Here is a 19,342-nt window from a genome sequence, read left to right as displayed (position 1 = left end):
CTCACAGATTGTGAGGATCAGGAACAACACCAAGAACTTTTCTAGTGCAAGGGATGGAAAGGTTCTGTGTGTTCGTCTGCATAGTTATTATGTGGATGTAATACCTTTGTCAAAATCCATCAAATTATAAATAAAGATCTCTGCTTATTTGTATACTTACCTGCTTGGTTTTTGCTTTTTTTTTTTAGACAAAGTTCTGTGTTGCCCAGGCTGGCTTCTAAATCATGGGCTCAACTCTCCTGCCTCAGCTTCCTTAATACTGGAGATTACAGGGTATGCTACCACACCCAGATTTCCTTCTAGATTATTTTTAAAGCTAATAAAGTGTTTAAACCCTGATAGAGTCAACTGTATTTTTTGTTACTGGTATATTTTATATCTTAACTGTAAATAGAGTCATGGCACAGGTAATCAGGGCCTTTGGTGGTGGTGGTGGGGGAGTTGTTGGTAAGTTGGTAGTGTGACATAAATCCCGATGTTTACAATTCTTAAAAATTAGTTAACTCTCTATGTTGCTATAATGCTGCATGCTGAAGGATAAATAAGGTATCCTTTTACTAAAACAACCAGATATGCTACATCTGTTTGAAGTTCATCTAGGGGATGGCAGGCTGGGGCAGCGATCCTTGTCTTGCTCTTCTTGAGAGATCTGGGATGCTAACGTGGAAGCTGTCCAGCTAACCAGGAGAAAGATGCTACCAAATGGACAGGGTCATAGATCTTACTGGCCAAAGGGAGGGTGGCAGATGTACCCTGCTGTCCAGGTTGTCAAGATCATAGTGTGGGGACTTCTTGGTAAAATGTAGACAAGCGGAATGGAATTTCCCAGGTTCACACTTGAAGCCAATTTATTGGTTCATTTAACTGTGGCTGGCTCCCAATGGTTAGAGCCTGACCTGTGACATCACTCACTTCCCGTGACTCCCAGAGGACGCAGCGAGTCCTCGGTAAGCCAGTCCTCAGTCAACTTTGGGGATTACTTCTAAAAATTAATTTCTCTATTGGTTGGGGGTAGTGAGGTGCTGTTTGTACATGCCTCTGGAGGCGAGACTCAACGTCAGGTTTCTTCCTCAGTCATTGTCTTAGTTTTTGTAGATAGAATCTGTCACTGAACCCAGAGGTCTCTGATTCACTCAGAGTTGCTGGCTCGGAGATGCCAAGGATCCACCTGTCTCTCTGTCTTTCCGGCACTGGGGTTGGAGGCACACTCCACCGTGGCCAGCGTGTATGCGGACCCTGGGAATCCAAACTCAGGTCCCCACGCTTGTACAACGGCCCGTTCACTGACCGTGCTGTCTCCCAAACATGCACGGTTACTTCTTACTTTTCTTTTTGAACATTTACTTATTTACTTATTCACTCACTTCTCTCTCTCTCTCTCTCTCTCTCTCTCTCTCTCTCTCTCTCTCTCTCTCTTTCTGTGTGTGTGTGTGTGTGTGTGTGTGTGTGTGTGTGTGTGTGTGTGTGTGTTGGAGAGGAAACCCAGGGCTTGATAAATTCTGGTCACATGTTCTACTACTGAGCTACACCCCAGACTCTCATGGATTGTTCTTACGATGAGAAAATAAGGTAACATGCACTGGGAATTGTATTTTCATCCATACAGAGATGTTGGTATAAGGTAGGCTGGTGTTTTTTTTATTTGAATATCTATTCTTGATTCTGAAATCATGATCTTCAAATTTCTTAGTGTTACAAATCCTTTTTATAAGATACTACACATTTAGAGTAGGACTTCCTGTTGGTAACACTGACTCGGTCTCCCAATACCTTTAAAATATTTGATTGTATCGATACATTTTATTACAGCTGGCTCTTAATGGTTAATAGCCTGCAAGCTACAGGGAGTTCCGTCATAGTTCTGTTAATACTGTCTGGTTTACTCATGCTCATCATAAACACAAGGCTGAAATTAACTTAAAAGCCTGCCGGCTTCCTCATGCACTTAACCTCAGACTTCACCTGCAATTTAGTGTTAACCACTGTCACCCTGACCTAGACTAGCCTGACCTAGTTCTCTGCACTGCCTTGTCAATGACACCTTACTTTCATATTTTGTCATTTACGGAATTCTGTCACATGTGTAACTTATCTCAAGTCCATCACTTCTGCAAGGGAAGCCAGTATCAATACCCACAATTTACAGATTTTAAAACAAGTTTAAGGAAGCAAAATCAATTGCTCATTGTCATCTAAGCAAGTAAGGAGAAAGGACTTTTCCATTACACTCCCTGAAAGCTCTCCAAAGTGTAGGGGATTTCTCACCACATATGCACTGACAAGTGTGTCTATTTTAACTTTATGTTAGGCATATCTAACACAAGTCTTCAAAATCATGTATTTTAAAGTCTTATATCTCTCACAGCAAAGAAGTAAAAATTTAAAATTGAATCCAACTGACCCTTTTGAGGAAAACCAAAAGTGTAATTAGGTTTTGAATTTATGGATTCATGTTTTAACTTTTTGTACTGGAATAAAGTGAGTCTAGATTAGAACACACCTTAAAATAATGTTCTTTAGTATTGGTCTCACAGACCAACACCTAAATAATCCCTTATTCATTAGGGAATAGACACCATAGTTCAGTATAGCTATCTTACATGGCAAGATGCATTTTATATTGGTAATGTCACAGACCTCAGATTGTTCCTTTCCCACATCTCTTTCTCATAAAGCTCTATTAAGAATGTAGATATTTCTGAATTTAAGTTCCTAGATTTAGCACTTACTGAGTTCATATCTTACTATAAGTCAAATTAAGAATTCCTCTGCCCATAAATATGAGTTTCCAGTAATATCTGTTAGTTATATGTAGCAGAACATGATTGACATTTGGGAATACTGTAAATGGAAGGTTTTTGTCCTGAAAAATGTCCATCTCCCCTGGTGATTCAAACTCGCACTCTCAGCTCAAACATGATTTCAAAAGGAGCTTCAGAACCACTGTTGTTCAAATTATTTCCAAGTTATTTAGTACACTTTAGTCTTGGGGAATAGCTTTAGGAACATAGTTTAAGAAAACAACCTACTATCAATAAAATAAACTCAAATTGCCCATTATCTATTCACCTTGTTGACTAGGAAACTAAACAGCTCATTAGATACCATCTTTGATGGTATTCTAGGGCATGTAAGGTAATGTGACATTTCAGATGTCACTAAAAGCTTCTACACTTCCAATTTTAGTTGAAATATTAAATACTTTATTTGATTGCATTTGCATGATACTTCAGAATGCATTTGATTTCAGAAGGACAAGGAGAATGATCAGAGATGTACATACTGGCTTCAGTCACTTTTAAAAAACGCCACTGGGAGCTTTAAACAAATCATATGATTTCAGGAGGAGCATTCGGGGGTAGTAAGGCCCCCTCTCCAGCAAGAGTTGTCTCTGCACCCCAGATCCCCCTCTGCCATCAGCTTTAGTCATGCCCTGGGCCTCCTGCTTCCTTCACCCAGGTCTCTCTGGATCACCTTTACCTTGTTCACAGTCTGGTTGGCTTGACAACGGGCGTTTCTCTAGTGCTTATCAATCCCTTTTTTGAAGTTAAAGTCACACATTTACATTTTGTAACTTGTAGCTTTGCTTTATCAGTAGATATTTTAGAAAATGGCTTTAGAATCCACCGTTAGGATTAGTACACATACAGAATGTGTTTTGATTGGGCTTGAGGGACTGTTACCTTATACTGTGCTGTTTCCTTGGCCTCTCCCTGGTATATGTCTGGTTTTTTTTTTTCTTTCTTTCTTTTTTTAATTTCCAGAGGGTCATTTAAAATGCCTGTGTTTCAATGAGAACAGTAAATTGTATGTTATCCCTTGTCCCTAATCAGATTACTAACTCAACTCAATCTTTATCTCCCATCTCTTTGCCTTTCCATTGGTGTTTTATTATTTTTCTAACCCAAAGGAGCCAGACTGCTAGATTAGGCATTTCTTGAATTTACATATTGTAATCTCATCTGCTCATTTCCTTAGGCAGTCATTGTACATTTGGTAATTCTATTATTATAGATCATTATCTATGATGCCATTTCCCCCATCCCACAGGAGCGTCTGGAACCCCTGCTGGCCTGTCCTTAAAGAGTTGCCCTGAAATATCAGTACTTTTGCAAAATCTTTTGAATAAGTAGATGTTTGTTTTCATAGCCAGAAAAAGTAAAGCCCCTGTTTCTACTCCTGGACTTTGAATCTTTCATGTTTTAGAGTTTCCAAAGGATTTTACTTATATATATTACCTACATATTTCAATTTTATATCTATAAACATACAAGTCTGTACAGATATTATTTATCATATTTTATAAGTTTTTGAACAAAATGAACAGGAAAATTTTTTTTGCTTAAAGTCACCACACATGTGCCAAAACATTTGGTTTGTGAATCATTGCTTTAATATTTTGCATTGATGAGATATAGCTATTTTTCTGCCTATCTTTTGTTTGTTTTGGTGGGGGAAATTCTTGTTTTTTGGAGAGTTAAGCAGAAAACTGGAACTGTATTTAAGCAGCTAAAATGCATTCTACAAGGTCTGTTTTAAAGATAGTTTCAAAAATTTTCAAGCAGGGGAGATGCTAAGTATCCAGGAATAAACCTATATCCATCCTGGTAATGGTTGTGAGGTTGGTGGCAATTGGTAAGAAAATTATGGGGGAAGGGACAGAGGCGCCAAACAGGAAATGGATCCTGCTTCCCTGATTCTCAGCTCAGCACTCCACAGTGATGGGATAGCCCAAGCTCATTTAGCACCAGTCGAACATTGTGTGTCCTGAGCCCAGAGCACAAAGAATGGCCACACTGGATATGAGGAGGTGTCTCACTGTAGTGCCTGTAACTGTCCGACAGGAGCCAGCAGTAAATAATGGGTTCAAAACCAAGTCATAAAGCTCCAATCCAGCAGCTTGAAGCTCTCCCGCAGTCTTACAGATCTCAGGAGGCCTATAAGACACCATTGAATTACAGAACAGCAAATCCTGTGATTGTGGAAGGAAAAGTCATTAAGAAACAAATTGTAGTTACTGACTTTTGGAAAGACATAGGCTAAATGAATGAAGTTTAGCCCCGCAGTTATTTAACTTTGTATGTATTGCTATTTTATGTTCCACTTGTTTTCATGTCAACAAATGTTGATCAGGCAAGAAAATTGGTGTGGTTTTATTTTCTTGTCATTTGGCTTACAATTTTTTAGATTACATTTTGTTTTTCTTCATTTATGGGCATGTGGTGCATGAGTGCTTTGGTGTCCATATGGAAGTCAGAGGAAAACTCAGGAATCGGGTCCCTCCATCCATGATGTGGGTCCCAAGCCTAAGTCATCAGGCATTACATTACCCACTGAGCAATCCCACCAGTTTTTAATATTTTTAATTCCTACTTTATTTTTATTGGTTGGAATAACTGTATATCTATAGGTCACAATGTGTTGTAATGATATGTTATGTGCATTCATTATGTATTGTTTCTTCCTTGAACCCATTTCTTCTCTTTTCAAGAAGAACATAACTTACTGGCTTTTATGGGAGTGTTATTAAAGAGCTTTAAATAAGCCCCATTGGAAAATTCAGATAATGGACTGCTGCTTATAGGAATAACTCAGCTAGCTAGCTTCAATGTAATTCATAGAGAAATCTATTTTGAGGGAAAATGGTGTGTGCTAGCAGGAAGGGCTTTTCTAACGTCTGTAAAATGGAGGAGGTTTGATAATGGATCTAGTCTCTTTCACTGAGATATGGAAAGGGTCATGTCTATTGGGTTATTTGAATAAACACACCAAGCTCAAAATTTAGACTTCAAATCATTTTAAAAATTGGGGTACTTTATTGATCAAATTAAGTGGGTGATTGTCAAATTTATACTAGCTATAAAAAAAATTCCTGTAAGAGGATCAGAAGTTCAAGGGTATCTTTGACTGTGTGTGGAGTTTGGGGCTAGCCTGGGTTACATGAGATCCTGTCTCCAAGAAGGAGGAGGATGATAATCTTTATAATATTTTCGTGTTAAGTAATTAATCTAATTAATCTTTACAAGCAGACAGTTGCTAATTTCCAAAAAGATATTCTAATTACATGAGCTGTGATGTAAATCGAGCTATGTAGTATACCACTTCCGTTGCTGCTGCCCATCTCCCATTCCATAGACTAATCAAAGCAGAGTACTGAGATAATGAAAAGCATTTTCTACACATTTACTAATGTTCTTTTTTTATTTCTATCATGCACATCATATGGGCAGCAATGTAGACTCCCTGGTGCTGAGACTCTCATTCTCATTTGTGTATGTGCAGGCACCAGGGCAACCTTGTGACCGTACTCTCCAGGAGGCACATGCAGTGGCTATGGGAAATCAGTGGAAGAAAGCCCTTCTGGATAGGTAAGTGTCTGCATTCTGCTGAGCAGGGAGCAAGCACACAATCAGCAAAGGAACTGATGCCTGCCATGCCCATCCATTGGCCAAGTGATTGTAACTTATGATGACATGCAAGGGTGAGCTGGTCAGTCAGCTAAAACCATCTTAAGACCAGGAGTATGGTCCAGTGACAGAGCATATTGTGAGCATGTGCAGGACTCTGGGTTCAATACCTAGTATCAAGAGAGAGAAAAAAAAAGACTTTAGACTTTTTGGCTTTTTGGAAGATGACTTTCATTCTTGGACATCCATTTCAAAGACATAATGAGGGATGTAGTTAGACTGAGAGATATAAAAATTCAATACAATGGCATTTCTAAAGTTTACAAATTTAGAAATATCTATAAATAGAGTACGCTAGATTACAACATAACTATGTGAAGGTGTAGTTAATATTTATTGTTCTTACATTAGCTAGTAAGGCTGTAACAATTTCTTATGTATGTATATTAATTGACTCAACAATTAGGTATTATATAAACTATATATTGTATATGAAACATGGGATAATTTAGAATAAACAAGAAATTTATGTGCAGGTAGAATATGTATATACAAATAAAGTTACATGCTAAAGTTGGAAATGATTTACCGCTAATCAACAGTTCTATGTGTTAGTTTTCTGTCTGCGTTGTGTTCTTACCCCTTGCAAGGAAACGTCACGAAACACGACAGAATCCGCTTATAGAGTTTATTAGAAACAAAGGACAGAAAGTGCAGGCCTGTGGGAGAGACACGTGCGTGGAGAAGAGAATGGGGAATATCGCGCCGGACTTTTAAAACCGGCTGGGGGCGTGGCCAGGTCACGTCACTACTCTACGCGTGTGCGTAGACCACATGGTCACGTTGCGCGCTTACATGACCATGCAATGCCACGGGACTCTGATCACGCGAGACCCCTTGGCCCGGAACTTGCTAGGCGGAGATATCCGGGCCCACCGGGTATCCTAGCTACGAAAGACACTTTTGATGCGGAAATGGCTAGGCGGAAGTGTCCGCCCAGTAAATGTAACCGCGTTGTGAACCCTTCACTATGTACTTGGAATGTTATTCCTTGATTTTTCAGATTTTTAATATTTTCTCTAATCTGGACAGTTATAACAAATCTTTACAAGTTACTTCAGAAGCAGAATTCTCAGGGCACATCAGAGTCCGTGTTCCCGCTGCCCCTTTGAGAGGCATTGTATTTGGGGTAATAATTATAAAGATAGTCTTTGGTTCTTAGCTTTTTCTGTTAGCTTCACTGGGCCTTTAAATTCAGACATGGTCTAAGAGTGTTGATTTAGTCTGGAACGTAACTTTCCTGTAAATCTGTAACAATTCTGGAACTTAACTTTCCTGTGAATCTGTAACGATTCTAAGGCTTTGTGTTTACAAAGGCACATGTTATCTGATGAATAATCCAAGGAGGTAATCCAGTGCAGAATAGGGTGTTCCTGACTGAAATGTCAGTGGAGGAAGGCAGCTGGTAGCTGGAACTGTTGTCAAGGTCAAGTCCGAATGGCAAGATTTCAGACTATGCTACCATTAGAGAGTTCCTTTCTCGCACCCTTTCTTTTTAAAATTTCTATTATGAGAATTAGGGAAAGTGCTTCTTTAAGCAAATATTACAGATACTTATAATATTAGAATCTAATTTTTAGAAATTACAGGTGGGAGTAGAGAGGCAAGGCAAGGAAAACTGATTTTTATTGGAATTACAGCAGATTGAAACATCTTCTGACTGAAAATGAAGGTTGTCTTACTTAGGGCTATACTGCTATGAAGAGACATCATGACCATGGCAATTCTTATAAAGGGAAACATTTCATTGAGGCTGGCTTACAGTTTTAGAGGTTTAGTCCATTATCATCATGGTGGGACATGGCAGCGTGCAGGCAGACATGGTACTGGAGAAGGATCAGAGAGTTCTATGTCTGGAGCCACAGGCAGCAAGAAGAGAGAGTGCCACACTGGGCATGGCTTGAACATCTGAGACCTCAAAGCCTGCCCCTAGTGACACACTTCCTCCAGCAATGCCACACCTACTCCAACAAGGCCACACCTCCCAATAGTGCCTGTCCCTGTGAGCCTATGGGCCATTTTCATTCAAAGACAAAAAAAGCTTTTAAAGAATAGGAAGGAGGAATAATGAGCAACAAAATATCTGTTTCCCTGTAGTAGGAGCTTTGTGGGTAGGTGCCAGGGCCTTCTGGGGCTGGAGGGAGGGCTCAACAAGTTAAGGACACTGGCTGCTCTTGCAGAGTTGCTGGGCTTGGTTCCCAGCACCCACATGGCAGCTCACCGCCATCTGTAACTGCGTTTCCAGAGGACTTTATGTCCTCTTCTGGTACCTCACACACATAATGCTCAGACCTGCATGTAGGTAGAATACTCATGCACATAAAATAAAAATAAACATAAATTCTAAAAGTAATAACAGCTGCCATTAAGTAGACACCAGATATGTTGAAAGATTTTTTTTAAAATCTTAAATTAAAATCTAATTACATGATTTTCCCTTTTCCTTTCTTCCTTCTAACACTATGACTCCCAGCCTGTGGGTCGTAACCCTTTAGGAATTGAATAATCCTTTCACAGGGGTCATCTAAGACCATCAGAAAACAGATATTTATATTACAACTCATAACAGTAGCAAAATTACAGTTATGAAGTAGGAATGACATAATTATATTAAAGGGGTGCAGCATTAGGAAGATTCTCAAACCACAGCACAACACTTTCCTACCCCGCACTTGCTCTTTCTCAAATTCATGGCCTCTATTTCTTTAATTATATACATTATTATAATAATTATATAATTACACAGTTATATATTCTCAAATATATAAACGCAACCGTCTCAATCCATACAACATTAACTTGTATGCACATAAACTCAGGTTTGACCAGTTGGTGTTAGCTAGCCAGCTGAGGGCCTCTTCCCTGGAAAGGCCGCGTCTTCCCCTCTCAGCATTCTTTGATTGCCGTAGCTCTTTGTTTAGGGTAAGAATTTTACACAGGCTAGCGTCTTTAACTTTCAACAAACTACAGATCCTGTTTCTATGCCCATTCTTTAGATGGGAAAACTAAAACTCAGAAAGGGTGAGTAACTTACCCAAAGAGAACAGACTCTGCTTGGCTCCAAAGTCTGATGCTCCTAAGCGTGTTATGTTGTATCCCCAAATCCTATTCTTGGATCTAGAACTGGGACTCATGGTTCTTTATATCTATGCTTAGTACCATAGACTAAGGCAAGTTGTTGGTACACTACCGTAATTACAACTATTTGGAAGTCTGAGGTAGGAAGACCACGTGTTCAAGACTAACTGGGGAACTTAACGAGACCATACTCAAAAAGTGAAGAATAGCAGAGAAGGGGACCTAGCTCAGTGGTAGAGCACTTGCCTACCGTGTATAAAGAAATAAACTCAATACCAGCACTGAAAGAAGGAGTAGAAAAAATGGAAAAGGATAGCCATGGTACCTAAGTTTAAATGTAATAAAAATACTTGGTATGTTCTCTTGACTCACATTAGGCTTGAAGAATCAAGCACGTACTGGCCGCTGGGAGTGGATTGGAGGTGAACCTGTTGCTTTCACCAACTGGAGGAGAGGGGCTCCTCAGCACCCAAAGCCTGGGAAGAACTGTGTTTTGGTTCACAAAAGAGGACAATGGCAGTCAAAGAACTGTAGTAAAGGCAAGACTCACAATTTTGTGTGCTCAAGGAAACTCCGAATATAACCTGAGACTTCTCACCTATCTATTTCCAAGACCTACGTATATTGCTCAGTAGAAATGCATTGTTGTGGCTGGCTGGGCATGTCTTTGTGAGTCTATCAAGTAAACATGGAAGCTAGATCAACAGTCCTAGGAAAGTGGATGCATGAATGCGTCTTTCAAGATGAGATACAATTTCCGTATCTCAATATTTTTCTAAATAAACACCTGCAGTATTATAGGCTGTAATATTTGTTTCTTCTAGATGATTCATATTCTTTCCTATGCCAACTCTGATGCAGTATATGTTTCCATGGACCTTAGATATTTGTGTTCCTAGACCTCAAATGAGTCCATCTAGAAAGAGCAGTATTACAGGTGCTCCTACCACAGAGTCTGAGTGAAACTAGCCCTTCAGATCCATGAAACCAAGATTGAATGCCAAGGGTTGGTTTGTATCCTTAGGCTCTTTAGTGTGAAACTTAAAATTAGAGGCTGTGGGTACACAAAGGGGCTCTCTTTTGAATAGAAGAGTCTTTCATGAGAATGCTCAACTGCACAGATCTAGTGAGGTAGAGGCAGGGTTCTACCTCTACTGAAGAGATCAAACCATACAATTTATGAGCCATGTTCTGTTCCAATGCAATCATGGCATTATGCCATTCCTTGGCTAAATATCCCTGCCTTCCAAGGCCATGTGAATTTTGAAGTAGCAATATCTCCTTCTCCATTTACTATGCTGACTAATATTTTTAAAGGACCTTTGGAATAAGGAGCAAATATGCATACTGGTTGACATACAGAAGAAAAATACCACTGTCTCAGAAGCATCCCCATGAACTGTACTGATGAACAATGGAAAACAATACTGGAAACAGAACCTTTGAAAGTCCACAGTCTTGGAAAGGGTTTTGATGTGACTTCCAGCCTTTAAATCTGTAATATTTGCAGAGATACTCTGCTAACTAGATTCTCTAATAGAAGGTACCTTATTAATTTATAAACTCAGTTGAGTGAAATGTTTTTGTAGCAATGAAGCATGCTGTGCCTCTCTCAACAATCCCTTCTGGAACCCCGGGTTAATTATAGGAAGTTAGAATGTCCTTTTTGAAATGTTTATTAAAATTTCTCTTTTCATGATCACTGAAAAATACGGCTGTGCCAAATATAACTTGTCATATGAGCACCAGTGTAACTTTAGAATTAAATGAGGTGTTCATGTAGACTAGAGCTTTAGGGCAGACTTTTTAAATAGAATAATAATATCTCGAGTGTTATAGACACTAAAAATGGCTTAAGAAAGTCTTTCCAGTTTCTGGATATAAAACATGACAGACTCGCTTCGTTTCTGCTCATTTATCAAAGTTTCAGTTCATAGAAAAATTTACCTAAAGAGGTTAGGACAAGACTCAGACATTCTGTCTCTTACTGAAATCCAGATGTAATTGCAGAGTTGGGCGCTCTTACCTCGGAGGGCTGGAGTCCTCTGTAGACAGTAAAATGCAAAGATATGTGGAACATAAGGATCCTTTAGCATTTAACCAAAATAGGCAAACCCTTCCTCCGCTCTGGCTCCAGCCAAGTTCCTTGTGATCCACTAGCTTTTGTATTATGCAAAGGTGGGACCCTCGGTGAAGGGAAGAGGATGGATCTCACAGTTCAGAGGCTGAGAAATTCATTCTAAAACTGTGTATGGTCTGTTGTTTTTTAAAAAAAAATTAGAAATAGACCATTTTGAAATTTTCCTGATCATGAAAGCTTTATCAAATTGAGAAATCAGGTCTAAATGATTGAACGAACATACAAGTCAGACAAATCTTAGATTCTGGCCATGACATGACCGTCAGGGTTGAGTTGGAATGTCTGGAGATGAGAGCAGCCAGGAAGGACATAGGAGGTGCAATCTGACTGTCCCCAGCCTTTTTTCTCTAACTTGAATGCTCACCCAGGAACTCCCCACATGCAAGGACATACGTGCAGCTCAATGGTATATAACTTTTCAAAATTTTCTAAAGTTTGGTATTTAAAGAACACATACTGTATATCTACTAAAGAGAAATCTTAAAAGCCACAGTTAATCATTTCCTCTCCTTCCCTGCAGTGGTAAAAGCAAACTGGGTAACATTTATTTGTATTTCTATTTTTAAAACAACCCAAATATGTATGCATTTTAATAAACACTATGGTTCTGTGTAATTTAAACCATCAACTGGTGCTGACTAATTTCTGTAATGAGGTAGCATATTGAATCTACTGTATCTAGTGTTGTGTCAAAATTAATAAAATAAACATCTCCTTCTCAGATATTGTACCTTTAGTTTTTTATATTTTACATTTTCAATGGAGCCTCACAGGTATTGTTTTATTTCTATCACTTTATTTGCTTTTTCAAGACAGTCTCTCACTATGTAGCCCAGGCTAGCCTTGATGTCATGACCCTTCTGCTTCAGCCTCCCAGGTGCTAGGATGCCAGGCATGTGCCACAATCAGTTTGTATCTTAATGAGTCTACCCCCTTTGGGAAGGGATGGGTGAGAAATCTCAACATGCCTGTTCTTTTTTATTGGTTAGACTGGCTGTTAGTTATTAGCTTCTGTGTACCCATATAGTATTTATTCAGTGATATTGAATAGATATCATCAGCTCTACACCTCATATGGTCTTAAACATCAATAAGATGGTAGGAAGTAGTCAGGTGATGGTGGCGCATGCCTTTAATCCCAGCATTTGGGAGGCAGAGCTCAAATCTCTGTGAGTTTGAGGCTAGCCTGGTCTACAGAGTGAGATCCAGGACAGGCACCAAAACAACAGAGAGAAACCCTGTCTCAAAAAACCAAAAGAAAAGAAAAAAAAGAAAAAAAATAAAAGAAAGAAAGAAAGAAAAGCACAGAGCATATATAAAAATTTTTGAAAGTTTTAAAGCCTGGGTTTCTTCTGTATAGCCCTGGCTGTCCCGAAACTCACTTCGTAGACCAGGCTGGCCTTGAACTCAGAGTTCCACCTGCCTCTGCCTCCTGAGTGCTGGAATTAAAGGTAAAGGTGTGTGCCATCACTGCCCAGTTTCGCTGGAGAGCTTTTGACCAGAGAGAAAGTTGCAGTGGAGCTTGGTAATTACGTCATCTCTTTTCAGACGGGGGGGGGGGGGGGGGAGCACACTCAGGGGCAAACGGTTCAAGGTGATTTCTGTTGCATTTGTCCAGATTAAGACGTGATCTTAATAATAATCACTTCCTAAGCTTATAATCAAGGCCAAGTGTCATTAATACCAACCAGTCCTTCTGAATTCATGTCTCCACTAAGGAGATGGGAACAAAGAGTTTTAAATATGGTTAATTCATTTTCTAACTCCCCCCTAAACAATAGGCAGTTTGTGTCTCTAAAATAGATTCCTGGAGCAACAGAAATTAAAGAGAGATCTTTGATATCATCTTATCTGCTGCTCACATTTTACAGAGGAGGACACTGAGATCCTCTGAAACCACGATGTGAAATCAGCATCAGGACTGGTATCTTAGAGATGACAGGCAGCAGGATGGCGATGGAGGTAAATGAGTAACGTGCTTGCTGTACAAGCCCGAGGACCATGTTCTTAACCAGCACCCACGTAACATGCCAGAGTGGGGGTTTGTGCTTGCAATCCTGGTGCTGGGCGGTGGAGACTGTAATGTCCCTGAGGCTCTCTGGCCAGGCTAGTCTAATGGGTAAAACCAGGTCCCAGTGTGAGGCACTGTCTCAAAATAAGGTGGACAGCTCCTAAGCAGCAACATCGGAGGAGGTCAACTCTGGCCTCTATGTGTACACACACACACACACACACACACACACACACGTCTCTATGTGCATGCTCATTCTCTCTCTCTCTCTCTCTCTCTCTCACACACACACACACACTGGTCTCTATGTACATGCACACTTCTCCCATACATATACTGACCTCTGTGTGCATGCTCATTCTCTCTCTCTCTCTCTCTCTCTCTCTCTCTCTCTCTCTCTCTCTCTCTCACACACACACACACACACACACACACACACACACACAAACTGGCCTCTATGTACATGCACACTTCTCCCATACATATACTGATCTCTGTGTGCATGCTCTCTCTCTCTCTCTCTCTCTCTCTCTCTCTCTCTCTCTCTCTCTCTCTCTCTCTCACACACACACACACACACACACACACAAATGGCAGGCAGACTCTCTTCCAATAGTAATATTCAGGTGGTTTTATTGTATTCTAGTACAATGTCTTTGAATAGTAAGTCTTATAAAATTTATGAAAGACACACCCTAAATCATATATTGTATGATCCTATTTATATGAAATGCCCAAAATAGGCAAATCTATAAACCCAAAGTGGGCCAGAGAGTAGAGGAATTGAGGGGTTGAAACTGACTAGCAATAGGTATAGAATTTCCTTCCGAGGGGATGGAAATACTCTGGGGTTAGGTAGTGGTGATGATTACACAATGCAGGAATACACTACAAACTATTGAAGTGAGTACTTCATTTTATAATTTGTTGAGGTGCTGGAAATTAAAACCAGCACACATTAGGTAAGCACTCTGTCACTGACCTACAGCCCCAGCCCCAAAGAGAATACCTTAAGAATGAATTCCAAACTGAAGTGCTATGGAAAGTCTCGACATAAAATTCATTTTCAGGAGCTGGAAATGGAATGCTGGATTTGCTGTGTTTATCTTACTGACTCAGATACACCTTCCATTGTATTTCCTGATGCTCACCTAGATTTGGTTTGCTTGTTTGTCCCATTGGTCCGTGGGCTAGGAATGCTAAATTCAATATTGTTTTAAATTGGCAAGGTTGCCTTACTGATCTCCTCTTTCCTCCCCATCAACCGTGGCAAAGAACTGCTACTAACAGCAGAGTGTGTCTGGATGTCTGTAATGTCCAGAACACCAAGATTTTTGTGAAATTAATTTTACAAGCCTTTAGAGTAGGATCGTGCAGGAAATGAATATACTATCCTCATACCTTACACATAACTGTTCATTTTGAACAGTTTTTATAGGCCCTAAACTCTGCTAGGTAGTAAAACTCAGTTTATCTTAAGACAGAAAGGAACAAAGATCAACCAACACTTCCATTAGTGGCCTCGAGGTAACCTGTAACACTTTCCAAGGAGTGCCGAGTGGTACGCCTTCCTTCCTCTCTACACCTGTGTCTTTGCTTCCCAAAGGCAGTCTGGCTCAACATGCTGTATAGCAAAACCGTGTTCAGATCCAACTACATGCTGCCTTTAGGAAACATGCTTTTAATGTAAATACTCAATCCATGGAAAGTGGAAGAGCTGAAAAAGATAAGCCACCTTAGACCTGGTCAAAGTTGGAGTGGCTTTGGTAACGTCAGACAGCATAAATTTTAAAGCAAAGAATATTGCCAAGGATACCGAAGGAAGATTGGTTCATAATGCTAAGGGATCGATCCATAAGGGAACGTTGTGATCTGAAACAAACACGCACTTGGTAACGAAGTTTAAAAATAGGTAAAGTCAAAGCTGGTAGGAGAGAAATGGATAAATCTATACTCACAGTGAGACTCGTCAATGCTCCTTTCTTTAAAATCAATGGGATGAGTAGTGAGGAAATCAATGAGGGTGCAGAAACGTGGATATCGCTAACTACATTAACATAACTGAGATTTCTGGAACCATCCAGAAGTATCAGAATCTGTCTTTAAATGCTTGTGAAACATTTACCAGGGCAGACAACGTTTTAGGGTATAAAAATGAAGTGTCTGTATGTTTTTTAAGCCTAGAAATATCTTCCCTGGATATAATGGAATTAAATTAGGAATCAATAACAAAAAATGTTTCTGGAAGATTTTCAACATGGTTACTCACTACATTATACACTTCTTTAATGTGTATGTTATGGATAAAATAAAAGAGATTTTAAAGTATTTTGATATGGATAAAAGTGAAAATATATAAACATTTGTGGGATACTGTTAAGGCAGTGCTCAGAGGAAACTTTATAATAGTAAGACCTTATATTAAAAAGTATATAGATCTTCACTTAATAACCCCCCTTCTACCTTCATAAGAAGAAATACACCAAGTATGACAGCACATGCCTTTCATCTCAGGGCTAGGGAGTCAGAGGCAGTCAAATCTCTGTGACTTCAAGGCCAACCTAATCTACATAGCAAGTCCCAGGTCAGCAAGGACAACATTGTTGTAGTATATTAAGGTGTGTTACTTTTGTTCATGTTGCATTTGTTTCACTCTGTGGAGGTGTGTTACTGTGCCTGTCTAAAACACCTGATGGTCTAATGAAGAACTGAACAGCCAATAGTGAGGCAGGAGAAAGGACAGGTGAGTCTGGCAGGCAAAGAGAATATATAGAAAGAGAAATCTGGGAGGAAAGGAGGAATGAGCCGTGCGGCGAGCTCCTTGACCAGCGAGGAAGAACGACCACCACATGAGGATTCTTCTCAGATCACACTTTATTGGAGCACCTCTTGGTTAAGGGAGAGCGGGAGGTGAGGGGCCCCGAGGACTAAACTGCCGCTGCTTATAAAGGGAATCAGGCAAACGTGCCGTACTGTGATTGGGTCCCGCCAGAATGCGAACACGGGGAGCCACGGGATAGGCTGAGGACATAAGGCCAATTACCATACTCGTGCATCATAGCCCAATATGGAGTTGTTTACAGCTAGGCTACCAGGAAGCCGGCGCCATCTTTGAATAGCGGCTCCCTACAGAGCCGGAGAAGGAGCTGTATGTATCAGGGAGCAGCCACTCACCTACACAGCAAGCCACAGAATAATAGTAAGATTTACAGAAGTAAGAGAATGGGCAAAGCCCAGAGGCAAAAGGTAGACAGGATAATTTAAGTTAAGGAAAGCTGGCAAGAAACAAGCCAAGCTAAGGCCGGGCATTCATAAGTGAGAATAAGCCTCCATGTATGATTTATTTGGGAGCTGGGTGGCAAGCCCCCAAAAGAGCAGAAACAAAAAACCAACAACACTACATAGTAGACCCTGTCTAGAAAGAAGAAAAATGGACAAGGAGAAGGCCAAAGTAAGGAATTAACAAACGTCAAACTAGAACACCGAGGAATGTCAAGAGCAGTGGTATACAGGCAGAGGCAGGAGGATTCTAAGTTTATCACTAATCCTGTGCTGTATAATGAAACCATGGTTCAAAACTCCAAAGGCTCTATTATTGAGGGATTCTCTAGCATGGGAAAGACCTTGGGTTCTATCCCAGCACTATGAGAAAAGGAATGAAGAATAATAGATGATATTGAGGAAGCCAAAATGATGCTTTGGAAAAAAAAATGTATGTAAGTTCTAGCCAGACTGACCAGGAAGGAAAGACACTGATTACCAAGACCAGGAAAGAGGCGGGTGGCAGCACCAAAGTCCCTAGCCATTCTTACACTAGTGGGGAATATCACGAATAGTTTAGTAGAATAAATCCAGCAATCTAAACAAAATGGGTGAATTCTCTGAAAACACAAACTATCAAAGCTCAATAAAAAGCACGAACAACTTGAAGAATTTGAGTGGCTAGTTTGAAACTGTCTGATCTTTGTTACGTCAACAGCTCATCTGCTTTGTTCTTTTGTAGAGATACCCACACAGCTTGTTCACTTGCTCACACAATAGAGGAGGTGTAGGCTCTTCAGAGTGGCGTCTGTTACAAATAAAACTGCTATGAACATTCACGTGTTAGTCTCTGAATGGATAGTTTGCTGTCTTTTCCCTTAAGTAAATACCTAGAGGTACGATGGTGGATCATGCAGTGTGTTTCGGCTTCTAAGAAACCACAAAATTGTTTTCCAAAGTGGTAACTCTATTTTCCATTCCCACCAGAAGAGCCCAACTATTTCAGCCCCTCCACATGCTCAGCAGCACTTATGTGGGGTAGGGGGATGAGCTGTGACTACTAAGCCTATGGTTCTACCACACCGTGGATTGAATTGATGTTTCCTGGTGACTAATGGTCATATTTTTATGTGTGTGTTTGCCATCCATAGATCTTCTTTAGTGAAATATCTCTTCAAATCTTGGCCCTATCAAAAATTCTTGTTCTTGAGTTTTACTCTGCATAAGAAAGTTTTCTCCTAATCCTTGGCTTCTCCTTTTATTCTCTCAGCTGTTTCCTTGGTTGAGATGGGTTAGCCATTTGCATGTTGTTGGGTTTGAGTTGGTAAGAGTTTTTTCCAAACACTTTTGTCTACATTCATGAGGAACTCGTGTGTGTGTGTGTGTGTGTGTGTGTGTGTGTGTGTGTGTGTGTGTGTTTTAAGAAAAGGTCTATGTAGCCCTGACTGGTTTAGAACTCCTTGTGTACCCAAGGATGACCTCGAATTCTTGATCCTCCTGCTTCTGCCTCTCAAGTGCTAGGATTTCAGGTATGTGTCACCACCACTCACAGGTCTCTTTTTCTTTAAGAAAGTTTATTGACACTGTTTATAATTGACAGATAATGAACTATACATTTAACATGTGTCATTTGGCATAATGTATTCATGTCATTTCTTATAATTAAGACAGTAAATACATCCACCTCTCTCAAAACTTTCCTCATGTCCCTTTTCTTTTTTTCTCTGTGTAGTTTTGGTGCCTTTCCTGGATCTCATTCTGTAGACCAGGCTGGTCTCAGAGAGATGCCCTGGTTCTGCCTCCTGAGTGCTGGGATTAAAGGCATGTACCACCACTGCCCGGCTTCCTCATGTCCCTTTTCAATCTCTTGATTTCTCCAGATTGCTTTCCTCATCCCAAGGTAATACCTGATTGACTTTCTGTCACTATAGATTGGCTTATAACTTCTAGAATTTTCTATAAATGGACTACATATGCACTCTACTATTTTTGCCCTTCTCTTTCACTTAGCATAATTATTCTCAGAATCACACCAGTGACTAACTGCAACCAGGAGGAGGAAGTGGGGGGTGAGAACTGGGGTTTTAAGGTTCTGTATTACAAGTGATAACTTTCCCATGTGTTAAGGCATTTGTGTTCAGTGTGGAACTGTTTTTAGGAGACATCCAGATGACTATGAAAGCCCTCTTTGAAAGTCCCATGATGCCTTTCTTTTAGACAAGAACTGTAATGCACAAATCCCATTCTAATAAGAACTAAATGAAGGGATGATGTCCCGCCTGACGGCAGGTGTTTGCTGTGCTAATGGGCTGAACTTGGGTATTAGCTGCTTCCTGAGCATGGCTCCTGGAGCCACATTATTGAAATTTCCTTTGGCATTCAGCA

The 19,342-nt window shown here is 40.2% G+C and overlaps 1 protein-coding gene across 4 annotated transcripts in view; it reads left to right on the top strand.

Moving 5' to 3' along the window:
* Positions 1-12,406, top strand: part of Frem1 (FRAS1 related extracellular matrix 1) — a 148,765-nt gene extending 136,359 nt beyond the window's left edge. For all 4 annotated transcript variants that reach the window (XM_076564439.1, XM_076564438.1, XM_042271359.2 and 1 more), the window contains 2 exons: positions 6,283-6,368; positions 9,923-12,406. In XM_076564439.1, the coding sequence (XP_076420554.1) occupies positions 6,283-6,368; positions 9,923-10,128 (292 nt within the window). In that variant the 3' untranslated portion in view covers positions 10,129-12,406. The remainder of the gene's footprint in view (positions 1-6,282; positions 6,369-9,922) is intronic.
* The last annotated feature ends 6,936 nt before the right edge of the window (positions 12,407-19,342 follow it).

Source organism: Peromyscus maniculatus, chromosome 2 (assembly GCF_049852395.1).
Source record: "Peromyscus maniculatus bairdii isolate BWxNUB_F1_BW_parent chromosome 2, HU_Pman_BW_mat_3.1, whole genome shotgun sequence".
NCBI classification, from domain to species: Eukaryota; Metazoa; Chordata; class Mammalia; order Rodentia; family Cricetidae; genus Peromyscus; species Peromyscus maniculatus.
This window is presented reverse-complemented; position numbering and strand designations above follow the sequence as displayed.